Below are 20010 nucleotides of genomic sequence, written 5' to 3'. Positions count from 1 at the left end.
CCAGCTCTCCTTGAAGTCACTGCAAATTTACCAATCTGCATAAATGAGATTTGGACCAGAGGCACTGCTGACTCTTAAAACACAATTGGCATTGAAATACTGAAGAAGACTGATGTGATGAACAGGATTAGTTGCAAGAGAAACACAGTTCATGCATAATATACCAAAAATTAAAGAGCTAAAATACTACATGGCAACCTCTACTGTCCTTATTTAGGAGCACATTCAGGTCTCATGTACTTTAAATATCAAGTGATATAATTCGTCCAGTTTACTCCAGACTTATTCCTGATGTAAGTACAATCAAATCTGCCTGTCAGTCTCACTCAGGTAAACATTTCAGCAGGGATTTGGTAGGTAAGGATTTGAATGCCCTTAAAAAGCCCAAATTCTCAGGGTTGAGGTCCACAGAATATCTGATTACTGATTATTACTTCCAGCAGCAAAAAAACATGATCTCTTCTTCATGATGTAATGAGACAGCACTCCTTGTAATTTTAAAATACATCTATATAAACTGAATGCTGGGATTAGCAGCTTTAACCTTTCCTACCAGTTTATTCATAGAATCAGAGAATCATAGAATAGTTGGGGTTGGAAAGGACCTTAAGATCATCTAGTTCCAATCCCCTGCCATGGGCAGGGATGCCTCACCCTAGACCATGTCACCCAAGACTCTATCCAACCTGGTCTTGAACACTGCCAGGAATGGAGCATTTACTACTTCTTTGGGCAATCCATTCCAGTGCCTCACCGCCCTCACAGTAAAGAACTTCTTCCTTATATCTAATCTGAACTTCCTCTGTATAAATTGGAACCTGCTATCCTCTCCCCTATCACTACAGTCCCTAATGAAGAGTCCCTCTCCAGCATCCTTGTAGGCCCCCTTCAGATACTGGAATGCTGCTATGAGGTCTCAACATTAGGTCTCCAGTAACACACCTTGCACATAACCAGCGTTCTCCAGTGACTGGTACAGTAACATGGCTTAAGCCAAGTGACAAAACGTAGCGGCTGGGTTTGTACTTTGACCAGCCACTACTCAGTAAGGTCTTGCATGGCACATTCCAGCATGCTGAAGTGTTAATCCTGGAAGGCTTCTAGCATAGCAGCTACTGGATGCATATCAGTTCTCTAGCTGCTCAGAGAAAACATTGCAATTTGATTTAATTGCTATGTTGACTTATAACAGTGTGTTTATACTGGATGCCTGCCAGCTGAAATGCAACAGGTTTGAAAAAATGTATTTCCTCAAAACAGCATGATATGCAATGTAATAAGGAAAGCAATCTTCCAGTGGCCCTGATTCTGAAGTTCATTCCAAGCCCTCTGATTTGGAAGCTTTGGTACCGATTCGGAAGAATTACATCAACCTAATTGATATGATAATCAGGCCTGGAGGCTGCATTTCACAGGTACAACAGTCACACTGCAGCTTCGGAAAGGGAATATAACTGTAGGAAATGAAAGCGATTAACAGCTGTTTCTATTACAGGGATTGTTTGGCCTTTTAATGTCCCAATCAAAAAATGCATTATTTGTTGAGCAATCCTAAAAGGAAATCAAAGAGAAACTCAAAGAACGTTGCTAATCCTTTGTCGCTATGACATTTAAAAGCCAATAAAGAGCTGTGCTTTGCCAATGCAAACAAAAATATTATCTTCCCCATGACCTTGACTGCTAGATTTCAGCCCAGCTAAGAGCACCTTTGCCTTCAGCCAACAGATATGCTATAGGAATGTTACAGAAGCTGAACAGTGAGTGTGCTTGGTTCACTTCTGTAGAGCACTAGCTTTCCACTAGACCATGACTTCCAGCTTATTTTGTGGCTGGCACTGGGGTTTCATGGGATGATTTGCTGTGATTCAAGGAGGCTAGATTCCATGACCCCAAAAGCCTCTTCTGTCCTGATACCACTCTGCTGCTAATTAAGACCACAAACTTCAGCTACTGAAAGAAACAGCCATGTGGCTTTTAGCAATCCTGCAGTGTGACTTGTAGAAGCAGAAGAAAAGAAAAGTGATGTTAAAAATACCAAGCAAAATCTAAAGCTGGAACAGAACTGGCTTTTACCTGTTTCAGTCCAAAGTGAGTTCACTGGATACAGTATTATTTCTTTGAATTGAACAAATAAACCTCAATATCCTTCCTACACATTTCTACAAGGCAGTCTATGAAACTGGGAATGAGAGATGTCATTCTTAAACACAGACCACAGGACACTTTTCTCACAACCCCAATAGCAAGGTATCATTTTCTATTTGATCCTATTTGGCTTTTCCATAAGGAACTGTAAAAAACCTCTCTCAAAATCCTGGCACCAGCATATACAATAGGAATCCTAACACTGACTCTGCTGGAGCAGAGTTTGTCCCTTCAAGAATAAAGCCTTGGGAGTTAAAAAACAGTGTGTTGGTTTTGTTGCTGAGCCAGCTGTTTAACTCCACCAGCTAGCAGAAACAAAGGGAAACCAAATAAAACTATAAAGCACATGTTCCTTTTAGACAAATAAGCCAAAACCCTTTGGAATTTATGGCTCTACACTATCCCTACCTGATAAATCATATACAAAGCTGCAGCTGCAGATATCAGTGATCATGTAAATAAATTTTATTATGCTGTATAATATTAGTACAGTTAGACACACTAATCATGGGAGAAGGGGAGGTTGCTATTTTTTTCCTGTCCCATATGGTAATAATTTTGTATGATTGAACTGTTATGAGCTAAATAAAACTACACATTAACTGTAAGATACATTGCAAGTACATTAAATCTTCCCTGGAGTTTTAGCAAATACACGCTTTTTCTATGATGCATTTAGAATTAGCAAAGGAATCTACGCTGGGCCATAGGCTTTATAAATAGATTTGGCTTCCTCTGCAATACTTTCTGGGCAATTATTTCAGGAATGAAGATGCAGAGCCACGAATAAATAAAATAATTGCAGCTGATCAGGCTTTATTTACCACTATCGCATTTCCCTGACTGTTAAGTATCCCTCCTCCCGTTACTCCACCAGCATGAATCAATGACCAGATGAAGAGTTGTCAGTTAATGTCAAACACTGAGCACAAAATGTGCCAAAGGCAGATTCTGGTTTCCCCATTTCCAAATCCTGCCTGGGCCTTTGTGGAGCTGGCTTACTTCCTGGATAAATTCAGTGTGGAATTGGGAGGCTGGGAAAGGGCAGAGCAAGTAAGATGAGTTCTGCAGGGTTTCAAGCTATTTGCCAGAGAGTACATTTTGCTGTGACTGCCCTGCAGAAGTCACTGCCAAAGGTATGGAAACCTGCCCTTCCACTAGCAGATGCCCAGCTGTATCAGGGAAGGGTTTTCATTGCCTCCCCTATTTGCCACAATCCTGTTCGAACTGGTATTAATTCAGTTTGGAAAATGCTGAGTACAGTTATCTATAACAAAACCAGCTTTCCAGGTAGTGCAAATGAATCACAACCAAGCAGAGACTGGCCTCATGTCTACGCACTATTCTACATGCACCTCACACCATTCAGCTTTCAGAATTTCACATCCCAGGTGGGAGGGAATCTCCCGATTACCAATTTTCCTTGGGATCAGGCCTGAAATCCTACTGATGCTAACAATACTTTCTAAAAGCAACAGTGGCTCAGTTTAACATAGATGCAACTCATATTGCTCCCTCCAGCACTACAAGGTAAACTGAGGCCCCACTTTTTATTTGCAGATGGACACCCAGTACTATTTAATGGTTGCATTATCTGGGGTTCATGAAGAAGGGTGCTTGTATGATGAGATTTATCATCTCGGGAGAAAAAAAAAGCATTATTTCTGCTGCTTTGAAAAGCCACAGATCTGATAACACAGTAACACATATGGAATACATAGGATACATCAAATGGAAACATCCTGACTATCCACCAAGAGCTTCCTTCAATGAGCTTACCTGAAGCAAGCTGCCAGCATTGTATTTTATGGTCCTCAAGCTAAGCTATGTAGAAATGCCCTTCACACTACCAGAAATGGCTGTCCCTGCTCTGTGAGCTCCCAATAGCCCCCTGTCCTGGGAAGACACACCCAGCTTTAAGCTTGGATCAGAAGGATACCCTGCAGTAAAGAGGGATCACCAGAAACAGCCTGAAAGGTATCTAGGCCTGAAGAAGGTCCTGTAATAAGAAGTCTCATAGCTTTAAAACCTGATTTTATTTTTTTATTTTATTTCTAGGCTGCTTATTTCTGTACAAAGAAATGATGCTGCAAACCTCTCGAAGAACTTCATCAACAACAGTCCATAAGCTGGAGAATGAAGCCAATGGGAGCATATGCCAAAGGACCTAGAAAGATTTATGCTAGCCAAGCATCTGGCTCCTTTTTCACTGTTAATCAGAACGAAGACAAGTGCTTGCAAACATCCTTATTCAAAATCACTAATGTGTTCAGGGATGCTCCACACAAATGCAGCACCATTGATACTGTAAGGTGTGGTGACTGGCAACACAGCTGCTGAGTGCTCTAACGCTGCTTTTTCCAGTGGTATATCTAATGCAAAGAGCAGTGAGAAAACAGGGTGTTGCTGCCCTTCAAATCAACTAAAGGGAATGATTAAGACATCATCAATTTCTGTTATTGTTCTAGTGGATGGTAGTAACTGCTTCTACTCAGGAACGTGGCTGTACCTCTATAATCATCCATCATCTTGCTGAGGCTGTGTATAGCACAGTAGAAACGGTAAACTTTTTATTTGACCTCATTAGCATTTGCAGAATTACAGTGTCATACCAGTGACAAAGACTGAGGTTATCTGCATCTGAGCAAAAAACAAATCACACACTACGTAAAAAGCCAACAGCACAACCACAATTCTGCTGAATACTTAAAGGCTGTTTTAACCCACATGGTTCTTTATTCTGCACGTGGGATAAGACACAATTAAGAATTGTGCCTATACACATCAAATTTGCAGACATAGGGGATGGACCCATTCATTGGTGATCTGATGATCTCAACATTTGAGGAGAGGGCAGAGAGAGATGTTGGAGTAGGTGCTCTGATACCTCCTTCCTGACTCATCAGTATTATCTGTGCTTCCTCTGACCTCTCCCAGGCAATCACCGATCCACTGGAAACATGGAGAAATTTGTGTGCAATTTGGGAAATAGCACAAAGGCATTTGGCCTTTGCAACAACGTCTTGCAATGCCTGGAAGTTCATGGGATTTCCTTGCTATTCCCAGGATGAATGCACATAGGGAGGGGTCCTACTCAAACTTGGGTTGAAGGAAAGTGAGACCAATTCTTTGACTGTTCTGGCAGTCAAATAAGATCAAGTCAAGTCTGTATTTGTCTGAGGTCAGTCTATAGCAAAATCTATAGTGAAACACGGAATTTCTCAGTCTCCAACCAGCAGCTGTATCCCCTCAATAGCTACAACACAGTGCCAACACATATTCCAAATCACTCGTTCTCAGTTACTTTAGTCTTTCATGGACCACCTTAGAGGAAATTAACTGAACTTCCCTACAGTGGGAACAAAGGAAGGAAATTAATTTATTACTCCAGTGCTACCCTCGACACAGATACTGAGTAGCTTCATTAAACATCTTGCAGCCCCAAGTGTCTTTACTAAACCCTCTACAATAAGCAGAGAGTCATTTTCCTTATTACAACACAAACACACAGGTCAGGATTCAGAACTCATTTACATCTGCTTTGTATCTCAATAACTTCTCTCATCTCAATGGGATCTGGGCAGGCACAAATCAAGGCTGTATCATCCTAGTCCTTCCCTTTCTTTCTAGATTCATTACCTTGCAGTACCACTCTCAGATAAACTCATTTTCGCAGAGTCAGCAGAGCCACAGCCAAATGACTAATACAATCCTTTAATACAAACAACAATAAATCAACGGATTAAACTATAATTTATCAGACAAATACTATTTAGCTCTCTCAAAGCTGCTCTGAGCCATCTCTCTCATCTGGCCATATTCCAGAGGAGCACTGACACTAGATAAAGCTCAGATCTGCAGAGTAAGTTTATATAAAATAGAAATGCTGAAAACATCCTGTATTTATGATGGAAGATTTGACAGAGATCAGAGTGAATAACATTCCTGAGAAGACTGTAATGTATCTGAAGCTTTCTCAGTATCTCTTCCAAAGACCAGTCTAGCAGGGCAAGGTTTCAATAGACCCTGAAGCTCTGCACTTAGCAGCAAGCCTAGGGAACTCAACACATTAACCTCGAGAGATACTACAACAAACTTTCAATGACTTAGAAAACAGCAACAGACTATTCCAACACCATTTCACTTTACAACACAGACTTTTTTTACTTACTTCATTGGTTTGAACAATGCTTGTCCATAGTTCTGGAACGTCATGATCAGCTTCAGCTGGGTGCCTCCTGATTTCATTGCTGTGGGAAAAAAACAAAACCCCTTTAAAATGCTACATGTGGATCTACTTACATTCAGCTTCCTTGAAATAAAACCATGTCTCTTTTTCTCTGTATTAGATTCAGCACTGCAGTATCTGAGCACCAAACAGAGTAATCCTAACTGGGCAACAGATTATTCAGCAGGGGCAGAGTACAGGGGAGGGCTTTGAGCTGCCAACCAGGACTAAAAATGGATTGTACTTCCCGACATGTCTTTGTCTTCTTCAGTTGGCCACTCTGGGCTCTGTAAGCACCTTAACTGAACAGCACGTATAGGAACAGCCATGGGAGTCTTGTTTTCTCCATGTTCAATCGCTTTTGGAATTCCTTTCAACAAGGGACCCACATTGGGAAAGGCGATAGGATGCTACTGAAGACAACTGCAGCTGGGATGTACAGTCCAATGCTCAGCAGACACCTCCTTCCTTAACAGTACGAGCAGATACTACAACAATCTCTGATCTCTGCTGCGATTTTAATAACTGCTGCTGAGTAGTAGAGGTGTGTAAATTCATCTCCTCTATGCACAATGGGTATGTATCCAAGCCCATCCGGTAGCTTCATGGGATCCCAGGGTAGTTCATACTTGAAAGCAGAGCTGTGCAGAGCAGGTTGCTGGCTCTGCTGGGAGGGTAGGACAGGACATGTGGAGGTAGCAAGGACTGAGGTCCACACTGCATACCAAGGGCCATCTTTGCTCAAACATTAAATACGCTCACTTCCCAGCTGACAGCTAATGGGAATTTAAGACTGACATTTATTCAAATCAGTTTGAACTATTTGGACAGTATCATGTTAACAGACAGATCATGGTGTTTCTAAAGTCGGAGAGAGGGGTTTTTTTTAATGTAAGAACTCATAAAAATGCATTTTACTTAATTCTAAGGCTACTTTAAAAAGATAAATATATACTTTGGCAAACTAGCTGCTTTTCTACTCAATCAAAACTGCTCTGAATAAATGAAATGACCTATACCCTGTCTCCTTTATTCACTTCTGTGTTCAGATAGGCAGGCCACGGCAGTTGTGTCTGTGTGGATAAGTTAGTCCTTTAAAAATGCTTCCTAAGAATTATCAGATAATTAAGCCCTTTCTCTACAGTTCTGACAAAACCCATGTCAACTGGAGAATAACATAAATGTCAAGTTACCTTGCTCTGCAAGTTTTATGTTAAAGCTGCCCTTGTTGTACCTATATAGCTTGTACATTTTTGTCTCTAACCAATGCTATTAGCTGCACATCTTTTTAATTACTCATCTCTGTGCCTTATTACTGATAGGTCATCATCTCCCTTTCAGCACTTGTAATCTATATTTCTGCAAGAAAATGCTATGTAAATCTGGTGAGTGTAATTATACTTTTCCTAGAATAAAATCCCTCCTGCCTTGCTGTTTTGCTGATCCCAGCCTTCTCTTGCATTTCCACTTTATCCCAAAGGAACAAATAAATAATTAGAAATTAAAGGGCATTAAATAGTTTGCACTGAACAGGTAAAGCAGAACATGGCTTTCACATATTAAACTCCCTCTCTTGTGCAGAGCAGGTCAGTTGATATGCACCTGAGGGAAGAAGGAGCATAGGCCTTCAGCCCAGGCTTTGAGAAGCAGCAATCCTCCCCCCACAAATGTACATGTGGACCATCACAGCCCAGCTATGCACCCTGGAAACACTCCTGGTTAGTCTGGACAGCAACCAAGGAGCTGGAGCTGCCCTTGCCTCATGCCTGCAGGGACACATGGTCCTGCCTAGGAGATCCCCCACCACCTTCCTGGCCCAGCCTCTGCTGAAGGTACAACTTGCCCAACTCTTTTAAGGCACAACCATGCACTGCTGTTTGCATGGGCTATCTCCAAATAGGTCAGTAATATCAGCCTCAGAATCAAAGGGCAGAATTGCCTCCTGTCTGTCAGATACAACTCTCTCCATCCCATCGACCTCAACACAGCTGCTTGTAGACTGCTCACACCAACTGAAGACTGTTTTTTCTCTAAAAATGATGCAATTTATCCTTTTTCACTCAATTTTGAGGAGCTTGGGGCTTGGAGACTGGCCCCATCTCCTCTGAGAGACATGTATGTCCAAAATACACCAAAGATCCTGTAAACCCGTGAGAGAAAATGCAAAGATAGAGCCTATTTTGGGGCATGCCTGTGAAGCCAAGCTTTTGGGAAATCACAGCAATGCCAAGAAGAAAGGATGTTCCAGCATGCCCTTTTGTAAGCACAAAGTTTCAGATACACTAAGAGACTTGTTTCTCAGAAAACTGAAGCCATTCAACAGAGGATTTCAATAGCAGATGAACTCAACCACCAGTGTGTCATCACCAAGCAGGGAAATGTGTGAAGATTAACAATTCAGAATAATTCTTCACAAAGGCCTGGTTTCCTGACAGAAGGAATTATGCTGAAGTAAGACAAAAGCATCTAAAAAGCATGGTCTTTTTAGATCCATCTTACTGTATTATTGCCTTAATTGGTTGCAATAGTAGCCTTGACCAAACACAAGTTTTGCTGGCAAGTTGTCTCTCTGCTGCTGCTAGGGGTAAACTTTGGACCTCCCCGAAACAGAGGGTGACATTGGTGGGAATGGTGTTCCATCACACCTTACGGCAGGCATCGTGAGCAACAACCCGTGCCAGAGGTCCATGTTGGCTTCTCCCCACATCATCTGGATTCGCACACAGATATTCCCACTCTGGCTGCTCACTTAGTGTCGCAGAACTGCTGGCCAGGCTGCAGATGATTCAAAGCCACCCTCCAAGTCCAGACCAGTTAAAGCCTAACATTGAAATCCCTGCAATCTCCTCATCTAAGACAGTCCTTCTGAGCTCAACGCAACCCTTCATGCACCTCTAAACTAAACTGACTTTGGGAGTCGCCTAAATCTTGGGGGTGGCAGTGTCAGAAAAGAGCAGATCTCATTGAAGATGATTTGCTCAGACCTCTAGGTCAGATTATTTCCCTTGTCCTAATTTAGTGTTACATCTGCATGTTGGCTTCCCTCTCATTTTCTAAGCTGTATTATTCCTTCAGTAACTCCCTTTCCTTCTCAGACCTCAGTTAAACCATTATGGCTGAACAGCGGAAGCCCCGTTGTCCTCCAGGAGCTTATTCCCAAACACTGTTTGCTCATGTGGAGATGCTCTTGTGCCTTCCCCTACTGCCCACAGGAACACTTCTGAAGAATTCATAAAACCCAGAAGCAGCATATACAATCATCCAAGAAATGCCACAACTATGATTGGCAGGCTGAGGTATTTTTAAGGAGGCCTTGCAATGTGAAGCTGTACTGACTCCAAGGGAACTGCTAGTCACACTCTGAATTCACTTTAAGGTTTCTGAATACACTTTAACATCACAGGTCATGAATAGCTCTGTAAAAGACTTTATAAACCTAGTAGCTCACAGCAGGTACCTCAAATCAAGTCTCATACCGCTGCTGGACACACTGGCACAGTGTTAAAAACAAATCCCAATACCATCATTGCTTTTTATCTTCAGGGTATCTCAAGTCTCTCTTTTGCCTCCCAAGGTAGAAGGAAATGGAAAGCAGCATTAACCCTTCCTGTTAACCCAGTGCAAGAGCTTCCAGATATGATGAGAAATCTTCCTAATTTTAGGAGGCTTTGCAAAATATTCCAAGATAGCTTTTTAGCTTGAGTATCTGTGGGATTACAGTCTTGTACAAGACTAGTGAAACTGGTGATATTACTTCTGCTTTCTCTGACGGACTTTGAATCAAGCCTCCAAAAATCCCCACTCCATTTACATCTGTAAATCATGTGGCAGTTCTCACAGCCACATGCCATGTCTGCTGCTTCCCCACCTTGTCTCCCCACCCATACAAAACCCAAATTCCCTTCCTGATCCACAGATACCATCCAGTATAAAACATGCACAGTATATCATTTCCAAATCATCTTCTTATAACTGTATGCTACTGTTTCTAGTTAGTATCTGATACTAACTCCTAGCAGAGGCACAATATTGCCCAAACGGATTTGACCCAAAAGGATCTGGAATTTAAACTGATCTGGCTTTCGAGCTCCTCCTTTGCTTCATGATAGCCCTCATCCTACTGGCTTGTCCAGACCTTATGGTCTTCTGATGGAGAACACGAGTCCCAACAGGACTTCTGACCCTGGTCAGGATCCACAGACTTCTTAAAATGTATTTAATTATCCAACACTAATGCCTGAGAAGTGAGATCCAGTTGAAGCCTGGGGTGCAGTTAACATCTGAAACAGAGGACATACAGATCCATTTTGGATTCCTATTTATAGGCCAAGCTTAAATTTAATGTAAATGTGCTGGTTGGCTTTAAAAAGTAATATTCTGCCCCAGGCTAGAGACATGGCCCTGTACACACCGTAAAAAACAGATCTCAGAACAAATTCAATCCCTCATCATCTCTTAATTTGTTCTTGCTGAGCCAATTCTGCTAACTTGTTTTTAAAGGCCTTTCTTGGTTTAGTCAAGACAGTAAAAGACTTGTAGAGGGGAAGAGATCTGTGAAATCATTCAGAGGCTTTGATGTACATGTTAAGTCCCTCCTTTCATCTGGAATTGTACATTAAATCAATCTGTTGACTCTTGGCAGATTCGTTGTTTTCTTATAAAGTAAATCAATGGCACTACATTTAATTATGTTTTTCACATGTTCTCAACAGCATTTTTTCTCTTCCTTTGGCTGAGATTTTAATAATTTCCTTTAGCACCAGAATTTACATTCAATGTTAAGCATCTTGTCTTTTTTTTTTTCCCCTGACTTGAAGCAGAGTCCACCTCAGTTAATTGCAGCATTTATTCACTGTGTGAGTAATTTTGCATGCTTGCTTTCTAATCACTGCTTGTACAAACTGAAGGCATTGCAGGTTCAGAAATTAACTCAGTCAGGTAATGTTTCCAAACCCTACCAACCAGGGAATTTAAAGAATCAAAAAAAACCCAAACCCAACTAAACACAGGAATTACAAAAATCTATTCTGCTCACAGGCAATCCCACAACACAGCTCCTCTGGACATCAGTACAATCAAGATCAAGACCACACTGTCTCTACAATGCACCATGCCATATTTGTTGTTAAACTGCTGACAGTGCTACCACAATTATGCATGGACGTCTTGTAAATATGCAAGAAAATAGCTAACTGTGGTTATTTATGCATGCAATAAACAGTTATGAAAGGCAAAGGAAGTATGTAATTGCCTGTCCGTGTGCTTCTTCTGAAAACTGTGTTTCAGTGCTCAACGAAAAACCAATTCTCTCTAGGCTCCTATTTCTGGCAAGAGGAAATTTTCAGTGAATTAAATCAAATTAAGAGCTATCCCTTTTATGCTGAATAAAATGAATACGAAATATATATATCGATGCAGGGCACAGAACACATCCTCAGCTTCAAAGCTCTGGGTAACCCTGTCCTTTTCAAGGCCAGCTGTAGGTGTCACTGTGGGAGCTGAATGTGATGCTCCTTCCCATCCACGGATTTGTTCCATTTAAACTTTAACATCAAGAAAATGTCACCTTGGCGCTCCCTGCTCTTGGGAATTGCTTCTGTCACCGTTTTCATTTTAAAATAACACTGCATGTTACAGAGTTATGTGAGCAGTTCTAATAGATGGCAGGGGATCAATCTGGTCACCACTCTCCTCCATAAATAATGTAAGCTGACCAGAGAAATGACAACATGGCTAAGAAAGCTGTTTAGCGGCAGATTGGATCTAATTACTATAGGTATCAAGAACTCACACAGCAAATCACCTAATTTTATTAGAGCCAAGGCAAATCTGGACACTGGAAAGAAACTGGATATAGCAATATCCTACCTCATCTAATACATGTAAGCCTCTATATTTAATTGCCCTGCTTGAAAAAAGAAGCCTGAAGATTGGCCATTTATGAAGGTTTCCATTTATTTTATACTTCTAACCTGGCATCTTCACAGCTGCCTTAAAAAAATAAAAACTGCAAAACAATAAAAATTGACTATAACAAAAAAAAAAAGGAAAAAAAAAGAAAAGATATGCAGGAATATGCAAAAGAATGTAACAACTCTATAAATGTCCTTTGGTCAAATATATTACTCTCCATTAATCAGCTTACACACTTTTGAATCCCTGCTGCTGCTCTGCAGTAAAGCTGAAAACTGGCAAGTATTATTTTAAAACATGTACTTTTAAACACCCAAAGAATTTGCCACATAAAAGATGCTGCACTGTGTAATAAAAACAAACAAAAAAAAAGGATAGTGTATTCACAAAATGCTCTTTCTTGCTTTGAAACCTGACAAAGCTCCTAAATCCCCACAGGGGCAAGAAGCAGATGCTACCTACCAGCAAAATTCAGATACTGGTATTCTACATTGGCAAAAGTCCCCTTTCATTTCCATATACTTGATTTTAGACTGGGATTGATGTGTAGAAATAATTCCCTGTCAGTTCCCACAATGACCAATACCAATAACAAATGTGCCTCATGTTTTAGTTTATGGAAATTATACTGAATCATTGATAGAAACCATTTCTCTGTGCTTTTCTTATGAGCATAAGAGGCCCTATCATGTTCTGAAGAGCCTTCTTCAAACATTAACAGAGAGACAATCCCACAGGAAATCACTAAAAGCCAACCATAAATCTTCCTCTGTGGTCCCATAGCCCTTTCTCCCCGCTGATCTGAAAGCTCTATCAAAATCATAATTAATGGAAACCTCATGACACATCTATACGACACATTAGTGAAGTCATGGCCCCAGGGAAGCAAATGGCAAAGCTTCCACTTACGTCACCAGGGTCACGACTTCACTCCTATTTTTTTGATAACCATTTTCTGCTAGGTTAACTGAAGCATACAGAGGTTAAGCAACATGCCCGGAAGCATAAGTGAAGATCAAGTGAAGAGTGAGTACTAAACTATTATTTTTCATTCCTACCTCCCTTTTTCTGCCACCACCTCCTATGTCCCTACATAACCTTAGCATCCCACTGCTCTGCAGAAGTGACAGACTTCATGGCTCAAACGCTGCCAAGTGTGCTGCAAACACTGCTCTCCTCCTGCATAGACAACACGGCTGAACACTGAAGTGTTGAAGAGGTAAATAGAGATCTATACTCTTAGCACCCATGCAGTACAAAACATTACTGTGGTTAATGCATTTTGTGTAAACCTCAATAGATTAGACAGGAGATGGTTTGGCTGAGCATCACCTCTGCCCAGAGCTGGGGACAGGCTGGTCACTGCCTGGGACACTGCTGCTGCCTTCAGGGGATGGGTAAGGGTACAGCCTGCATCTTTTCTTCCTCCATGGATGTGCTTGAAGATCAATGTTAACTCATGTATTACCAAGCACTGGCTCAATCTCCATTCTCACATGTCACTAATATTCCAGAAATCAGTTGTATTGAGGGAAGAGGTCAAGAAAGGGCTCATGTCAAGGAGAAAATCACCAGTGCCCTTGTTACCCTCCAGCACAGGCCAGAGAAGCATGGGCAAAGTCTGCTGCTACCTACAGTGTCAGATCTGAGCTACAGGAGGGGAAATACCTGGCTTGTCAAACCTGAGCTCCTTAATGAATCACTCCAATCCAGAGTTTTGGGGACAGAAAACCCATCACAGGTTAATAATTGAGCCTGTGTTTGTCATCTTTCATAAACTAGGTGTCCCTTGAATCCAACATGAGAGATAGCACCTGTGTACCACAAACTGCTCTACTCCAAATCCTGTCCCAGCAGAGCTCAGAGCAGAGCTGTGTGCTGAGTACAGCCACCGGGCAGCTCAATTCACGGAGGCAAAGCTCTCCTGTGGCATCCTGTGTTTCATACCTACTCCATCCACATCAGCTAAATAAGCCCACTCTTGATGACCCAGGAGCTCCCTGCTCAGCAGCTGCTGTGATTCACACAAAGAAAAATGTAAACCTTAGGGCTGCTCATGCTATTCTTGCCCAAGCCATTTCCTGCTGAAGCCAGGGGAATTTTTGCCTTGCAGGGTTAAAGACCTGCTGACCTCATCCCCTGGTGCCAACACACCACCAGCACTTTTCCAGAGCTCATGCTATTTCATCCCTCCGAAACAGACTTTGTGGTCAGCACAAGTAACTTCATTTTCTGCACGGTCAACGGAAACCACTGCATGTGCTACAGCTCTCCACCTCTGGAAACCACTGGCTGTGCATTTGTTTAGTGTCCCAGAGCTTTCATTTGGGGTTGAGGTTATTTTTTCCCTGCGCATCTACGCAGCTAAATTCAAGGAAAGACACATTGTCATTAACCAGCCCTGGAGAAAAGCCCCGAACTGTGTCACCTTGTTTAACCAGAGCCAAAGGTTGACATGGGCACTTCCCTGTTGTGGATCTACAGGCAGAATAAACAGAGCTGAACTCTGCTCAGCGGGAGGCTGGAGCTCCCTGCACGATGCCTGGGGAAGCTGCAGCTCTGCTGAGCCGCAGAGCCCCGCGGTCCTGGATGCTCCTGCAGCCATCGCTGCAGGGCTGCAGGTCAGCTGCCTTGCTCCTTCCTTGGGAAGAGGAGTGCTGCCAGACACAGCCTTTTAAATAAAAATCAGCTAATAATACCGGCCTAGCTCCTGCACGATGCTACCTGCTTTTTGCCATCTTTTTTTTATGACCCTATTTATTTTAAATAACCAAATTGGGCACTTTCAGTGTGATCGTGTCTAAAATATCTCCAAAATGAATGGGGTTTGCCTCGCTGGCAGACTTTGCAATTATTCAGGTAATATAGAGATGGCAATATCTCTTTATGTTCAACAGGGAAAATGAGCACGGAAGTCGGGAAGCAATGCTGTAGGCATGCCGGAGAGAAGCCATGCAAAATATTAATATTCAAACAGCAATGAGATCCTGAACAATGAGCAAATAATGGTAAAAAAAAATTATATATATATATGTATATATGAACATACCAACACTGGTTATCTTTTGGGAGACCAGGTCTTGCAGTAAAGCCTCAATTGCAGGATTATGTCTGGAATACAACTCGTACCGATTAATGCCAATGTGGAATTTTAACCAGTTTGGGTAGGAGTCTATGGAGGTTTCTCCAGTTGGCAAAAATTCTTCATGATCTTCATTTTGCCTACCACCAAAAAAAATAAATAAAAAAATCATAAAGAACAACACAATAAAAATGAGGAGAAAGAAATAATGTTACAGTTTGTAACAGGCATCAAGAAACAGGGCTTCAAAATGTGACAACCTGGAAAGGCAAAGCACTACAGTGAGGGGAGAAGCCCCCAGGTTGTCCCTGTGCCGGCAGCACACCAGGAGCCTGTTCCCACCTGGGGCTAAATGGGAGATGGGTTTTCACTTCCACTCATCATGCCTGATTTAAAGCCCATGAAAGTCACGAGCTAAACTCAGAGTGACATCACTGAGCGTTAGCAGAGGCCCTTATATAGCAGAAACACAGAGCTGCAAGATTTGTATCATCTTTAGGTTTTATTACTTTGCACGTATCTTTTACAACTTTGACTCAAAGGACAGCATCACCCTGAACCTTTGTTTAACAGGGACCTGGGTCGAAACGGAGAGCGCAGCAGTAAGCTGACCTGTTGTACCAAATGCTCCCACTCTCTCTTCTTTTTCTAAATAGAAAGAATGAGAAGAAACTGGATCATTCCAAACTGGTTACTAAAGAATAACTCTGGATGGTTTTGCCCCTTCCCTAGCAGTAGGATACTGTTACAGAAAATGACTGTTAAAGTGGCTTTTAACTCCTAAACTTCATGTTAGTTCTGTGAACTTTGGCTGCAGCCACCAAGGAAAATATGTACAAGAGGCAGCTGCATTGTGGACATCAGTGATAGTTTCACTCTCCACCTACCGCATAAACCATCACATATCTTCAATCCGTAAGTCCTGCATGGTTTTAGTCATCTCCATATGTTCATATAATTACGACTTTTTATTTTCCCTCTCAGATAAACCAGAACTTTTCAGGCTATTCCACTTCACAGCCAAGTTGTTTTTTTTTTTATTAGATGGAAGGGGCCTGGACAATTCACATGCTCATGGGGCAGAAATCAGAAATACTTCTCCTCTCACATTGGCTGCTCTGCGGCTTGACAGAGCTTTTGCACGGTACAATGCAGCTGTTTAAACATCACAGTGTCAGTGTGTTTGGAAGAGGGTGCTGTTGTATTAGACAACCCTTTTGATTTTTCAGTCACTGAAATTTCTCAGCATTTCTTACTAGCCAACAGGGCATAGTATTCACAGAGGCAACCAACTGCTTTGAAGGCTGGAAAGCAGAAGAGGTGCTAGGACTGGGAATTAATTGAGAATGAAAAATGGAGCACGGATCAGACCCCGAAGGCAGAAATACCTGCCAGGATAAATGCCTTTGTGATACCAGACCTTGATTTTGAAGGAAGTTCATGTGTTACTGCCTGGTCCCACTGCTGGGAGACCAGGAAGGTGCTGGAGAGGAGGCTCACTCCTCCTTCTACTTTTTACTGCTAACATCTGCCTCTGGCTACAGCTGGGGCACACAGACCCTTCAGCCTCGTCACCCCAGCCTGTTCCTGTGATTATTCTGTATTTCATGGCTTTTGGGCTTTGTTTTATTTCTTTTTCCGAGAAGCACAACTGGTCACGCCTGTGTACAAGCCCCCTTTTTAGCCGGTGACACCGAATCGTCCAGTTCAACCCTCTGCTCGCTCCAAACCAGCTATTACATCCATTCTCCTGACCGCCCGGTGAAACCCTACGTTATAAGCGGGAAGGCAGCGACCCGGGGAAGCGCCGCGCCACGTTTCCACACCGTCCACCCAGAGACCCTTTGCCTTCCTCTTCACTTCACCCCCCCACCCCAAACCCGAGGGATACCCCTACCCCGGCAAACCGGTCCCTGAGCCCCGTGCCCCGCCGTACTCACCACTCGGTGTGCTCGGCCGCCCGCGGGTTGAACCTGATGTCGCTGTTGACATTGAAGAGGAGGTCGCCGTCGGCGAGCGGGGGCAGGGCGGCGCGGTACAGCGGGTGCTGGAAGAGGGCGGCCAGCGGGGCGGCGGCGGCGGCGGCGGCGGGGGGCGGCGGGCGCGGCGCCCCGGGGCCGATCAGTCTCCGTGTCCGCGCCGCCGCCGTGCCCCCCCCGCCTCCCGCGCCGCCACCGCCGCCGCCGCCGCCGCCCGCTGCCCGCTCCGCCGCTTCCCGCGACTGCGAGGAGAGGTTGGAGCCCGGCTCGGCGCTGAAGTCCTGCAGGATCCGCAGCGTGTGCTTGCTGGGCCAGCGCGGGGCGGCGCGGGGCGGCGCGGCGGCGGGCGGCGGGCAGGAGCAGCCGGGGCGGCCCTCGGTCCCCCGCCGCTCCAGCCGCGGCAGCAGGTCGATCATGATGTGCATGGTGCAGGCAACGAGGAACACCATGAGGATCAGCACCCGGAACTTGCGGACCAGGAGCATTTTCATGGCCGGGGCGGCTAATAAATTACCGGGGAAGGGAGGGGAGGCGGCCGGGTCGGTCGGGAGCGCTTTGGCGGAGAAAGCCCGGGCAGGAGTGGGTCTTCCAGCTCCCCCCCCGGGACTTTGGCTGTCTCCCTTCGGATCGGGAAGCGAGCGATCAAGTCAATAAAGTTACCTCCATAGGCGCCGAGAAATAAACAGGCTAAAAACAATAGGTCCTCATGTCTCAGTATCATCAAGAACTTAGGAGGGGGAAGAAAGAAAAAAAAAAAATAAAAGGAAAAATAAAAAATAAAGGAGCACCGGACCGGGCTTTTAAAATGAAGAGGAAAACAATGCCAGCGGCATTGCAATGTATAAAGCCATCTGCTCACGATTTCTCTCTCTTTTTATTACAGGGATCACAACAAATAGGGAAAACTGATTCTTGAAGAGAAACCGGCATCAGACACTAGCTCTAATTAAATAAAATGTAAAAAACTAAGGAGAAAAAGAAAAAAAAAGACGGGGTGGAGGAGGGGAGGAGAATAATATTAAGAAAACCTGTACGGAAAGGCGACAGAAGATAAAAAATCATCCATAATATTTGGCTGTGCTGGAAACGCTGACTCCCTTCCTTTGAATGTGCCCAGTGATGCAGCAGAAGCGCTCTCCCGCTCGCTCCCTCTCTTCTCTGAGACTGTTTAAGAACATTGGCTGGAAAATCATTTTCTTTGAGCGGTTCCAGTTTCTTCATCCATCGCGTCCAGTGCTTGGGAGAGATTAGTATGTTCAACTGAGATCAAGTCTGGGTGGCTGCTGTATCCAAGCTGGGCTTTTGCTTTGGCTTGGGTTGGGTTTTTTTGGCAGCAAAACTGTCTGGTGGCACAACTGCAACATAAAGGTTAAATATGGCACAGAAAAAAAAAGGGGGGGGGGGAGAGAGGAAGGACTAGAGGAAAGAAACTAATATAAATCAGTAGAGGTTCTTTTAAGCAAAGAGTTCCCGTCTTTGATCTCTGCTGGGTCTTACAGATCTGCCTTTTAGAGAGAGAGAGAGAAAGGAAGAGAGAAGGGGGGAGAGAGAAGGGAAGAGGGGGGAGAGATCTTTGGCAGGTGCAGAGTGAAAACCTCTTTCAGCTACACTGAATTCTGGAGACTGGTTGGACTAGTAGCTCTGCAGCTCCAGCTTTCAGTGGGTGTGTTAAATATTATGAGCGAGCCATGATTCCTGCCTTCCTCACGTCATAGTTAGGAGATTGGCTAAATAAACGCTACAGTGATAGTAACAGGAAAACCTCAACCAAAAGCGTTTTTTTTTTCTCTCCTCCCTCCTTCCCACCCCCCTTTTCATTCTACTGCAGCTCCAACTGGGGCAAGGAGAGGGCGTCTGTTCCACAAAGGTTTGCAAAAAAATAAAAAAGGAAGGGAAAAAAGTGGTAGCAGAGAGAGGAATCTGCACGGATGGCATTGCAAAGTGTCAGCGTGGTCTGTGCCCAGGCTGGGAGCTGCGATTCTGCTCTGTCATTGTCCAGCTCCCCCTCCCTCCCAGCCCCTCGCCGGAGCAAGGTCATCAAGGAAAGCCGTGTGCTTTGCTTCCTCTGGAGGAGCAGCCCTTAGTTTTAATCTGAGATCCTGTGGGCTGTCATAATCCGTGAGCACACTGCAGGGTAATCTGCCCTCTTTCCTGCTGCTGTTAGCTGTGCAGTTGGCTCTGTGGCTGGGTGGCCTAATGGCTAGTAGAGCTGGTGGTCCTGGGACCCGGGCAGCCTCTGGACCCCAAGGGGTGCTCTTGGTGGTTGTCTAAATCTGGAGGAAGGGACAAGCCACTCCAATGGTCTTCAGGTGATGAGGCAGGGATGCTCTGTGCTGCTGATTCTGACTTTGGGCAGGGGGTCCCCCGGATTTTATGGTCCTTAGCAGGGCTCAAACAGAATGGCTTCAGTAGGAATGAGAGTGGCAAAGCGCTTCTGCATACCCACCACCACCTATCCACAGAGTCGTCTCAACACTGATCATGCTGGCCCATTTTTCCCTGGATTAAACAATATTAAAGTATTTCTTTCCCCCAAAAAAGTATCCCTCCCCTGCCAGACTCCATCAAGCACTGTTCCTGCACTGGGTGCTTATGTAGAGCCTTGTGCTATGCACTCCCCTGAAGCACATCCATGCACTGTTACAGTGTCATCATGTTTTGCA

At 43.9% G+C, this 20010-nt stretch overlaps 1 protein-coding gene across 2 annotated transcripts in view; it reads right to left on the bottom strand.

Annotated features, from left to right (window-relative positions):
• FAM20C (FAM20C golgi associated secretory pathway kinase) overlaps window positions 1–19082 on the bottom strand; it is a 60060-nt gene extending 40978 nt beyond the window's left edge. Inside the window, exons 1-3 of one of the 2 annotated variants that reach the window (XM_061474025.1) lie at window positions 17309–19082; window positions 15336–15508; window positions 6317–6395 (exon numbers count right to left, since the gene is read on the bottom strand). In XM_061474025.1, coding sequence (XP_061330009.1) covers window positions 6317–6395; window positions 15336–15508; window positions 17309–17838 — 782 coding nt within the window. In that variant the 5' untranslated portion in view covers window positions 17839–19082. The remainder of the gene's footprint in view (window positions 1–6316; window positions 6396–15335; window positions 15509–17308) is intronic. The other variant, XM_061474026.1, reaches the window with a different exon arrangement.
• Between the last annotated feature and the right edge of the window lie 928 nt (window positions 19083–20010).

The sequence above is a fragment of the Pezoporus flaviventris genome, unplaced genomic scaffold (assembly GCF_033815535.1).
Source record: "Pezoporus flaviventris isolate CSIRO_AGI_PZ_B2104156 unplaced genomic scaffold, CSIRO_AGI_Pfla_v1 ptg000078l, whole genome shotgun sequence".
Classification (NCBI taxonomy): Eukaryota; Metazoa; Chordata; class Aves; order Psittaciformes; family Psittacidae; genus Pezoporus; species Pezoporus flaviventris.
Note: the sequence above shows the minus strand (reverse complement) of the source record. Positions and strands in the feature narration are given on the sequence as shown.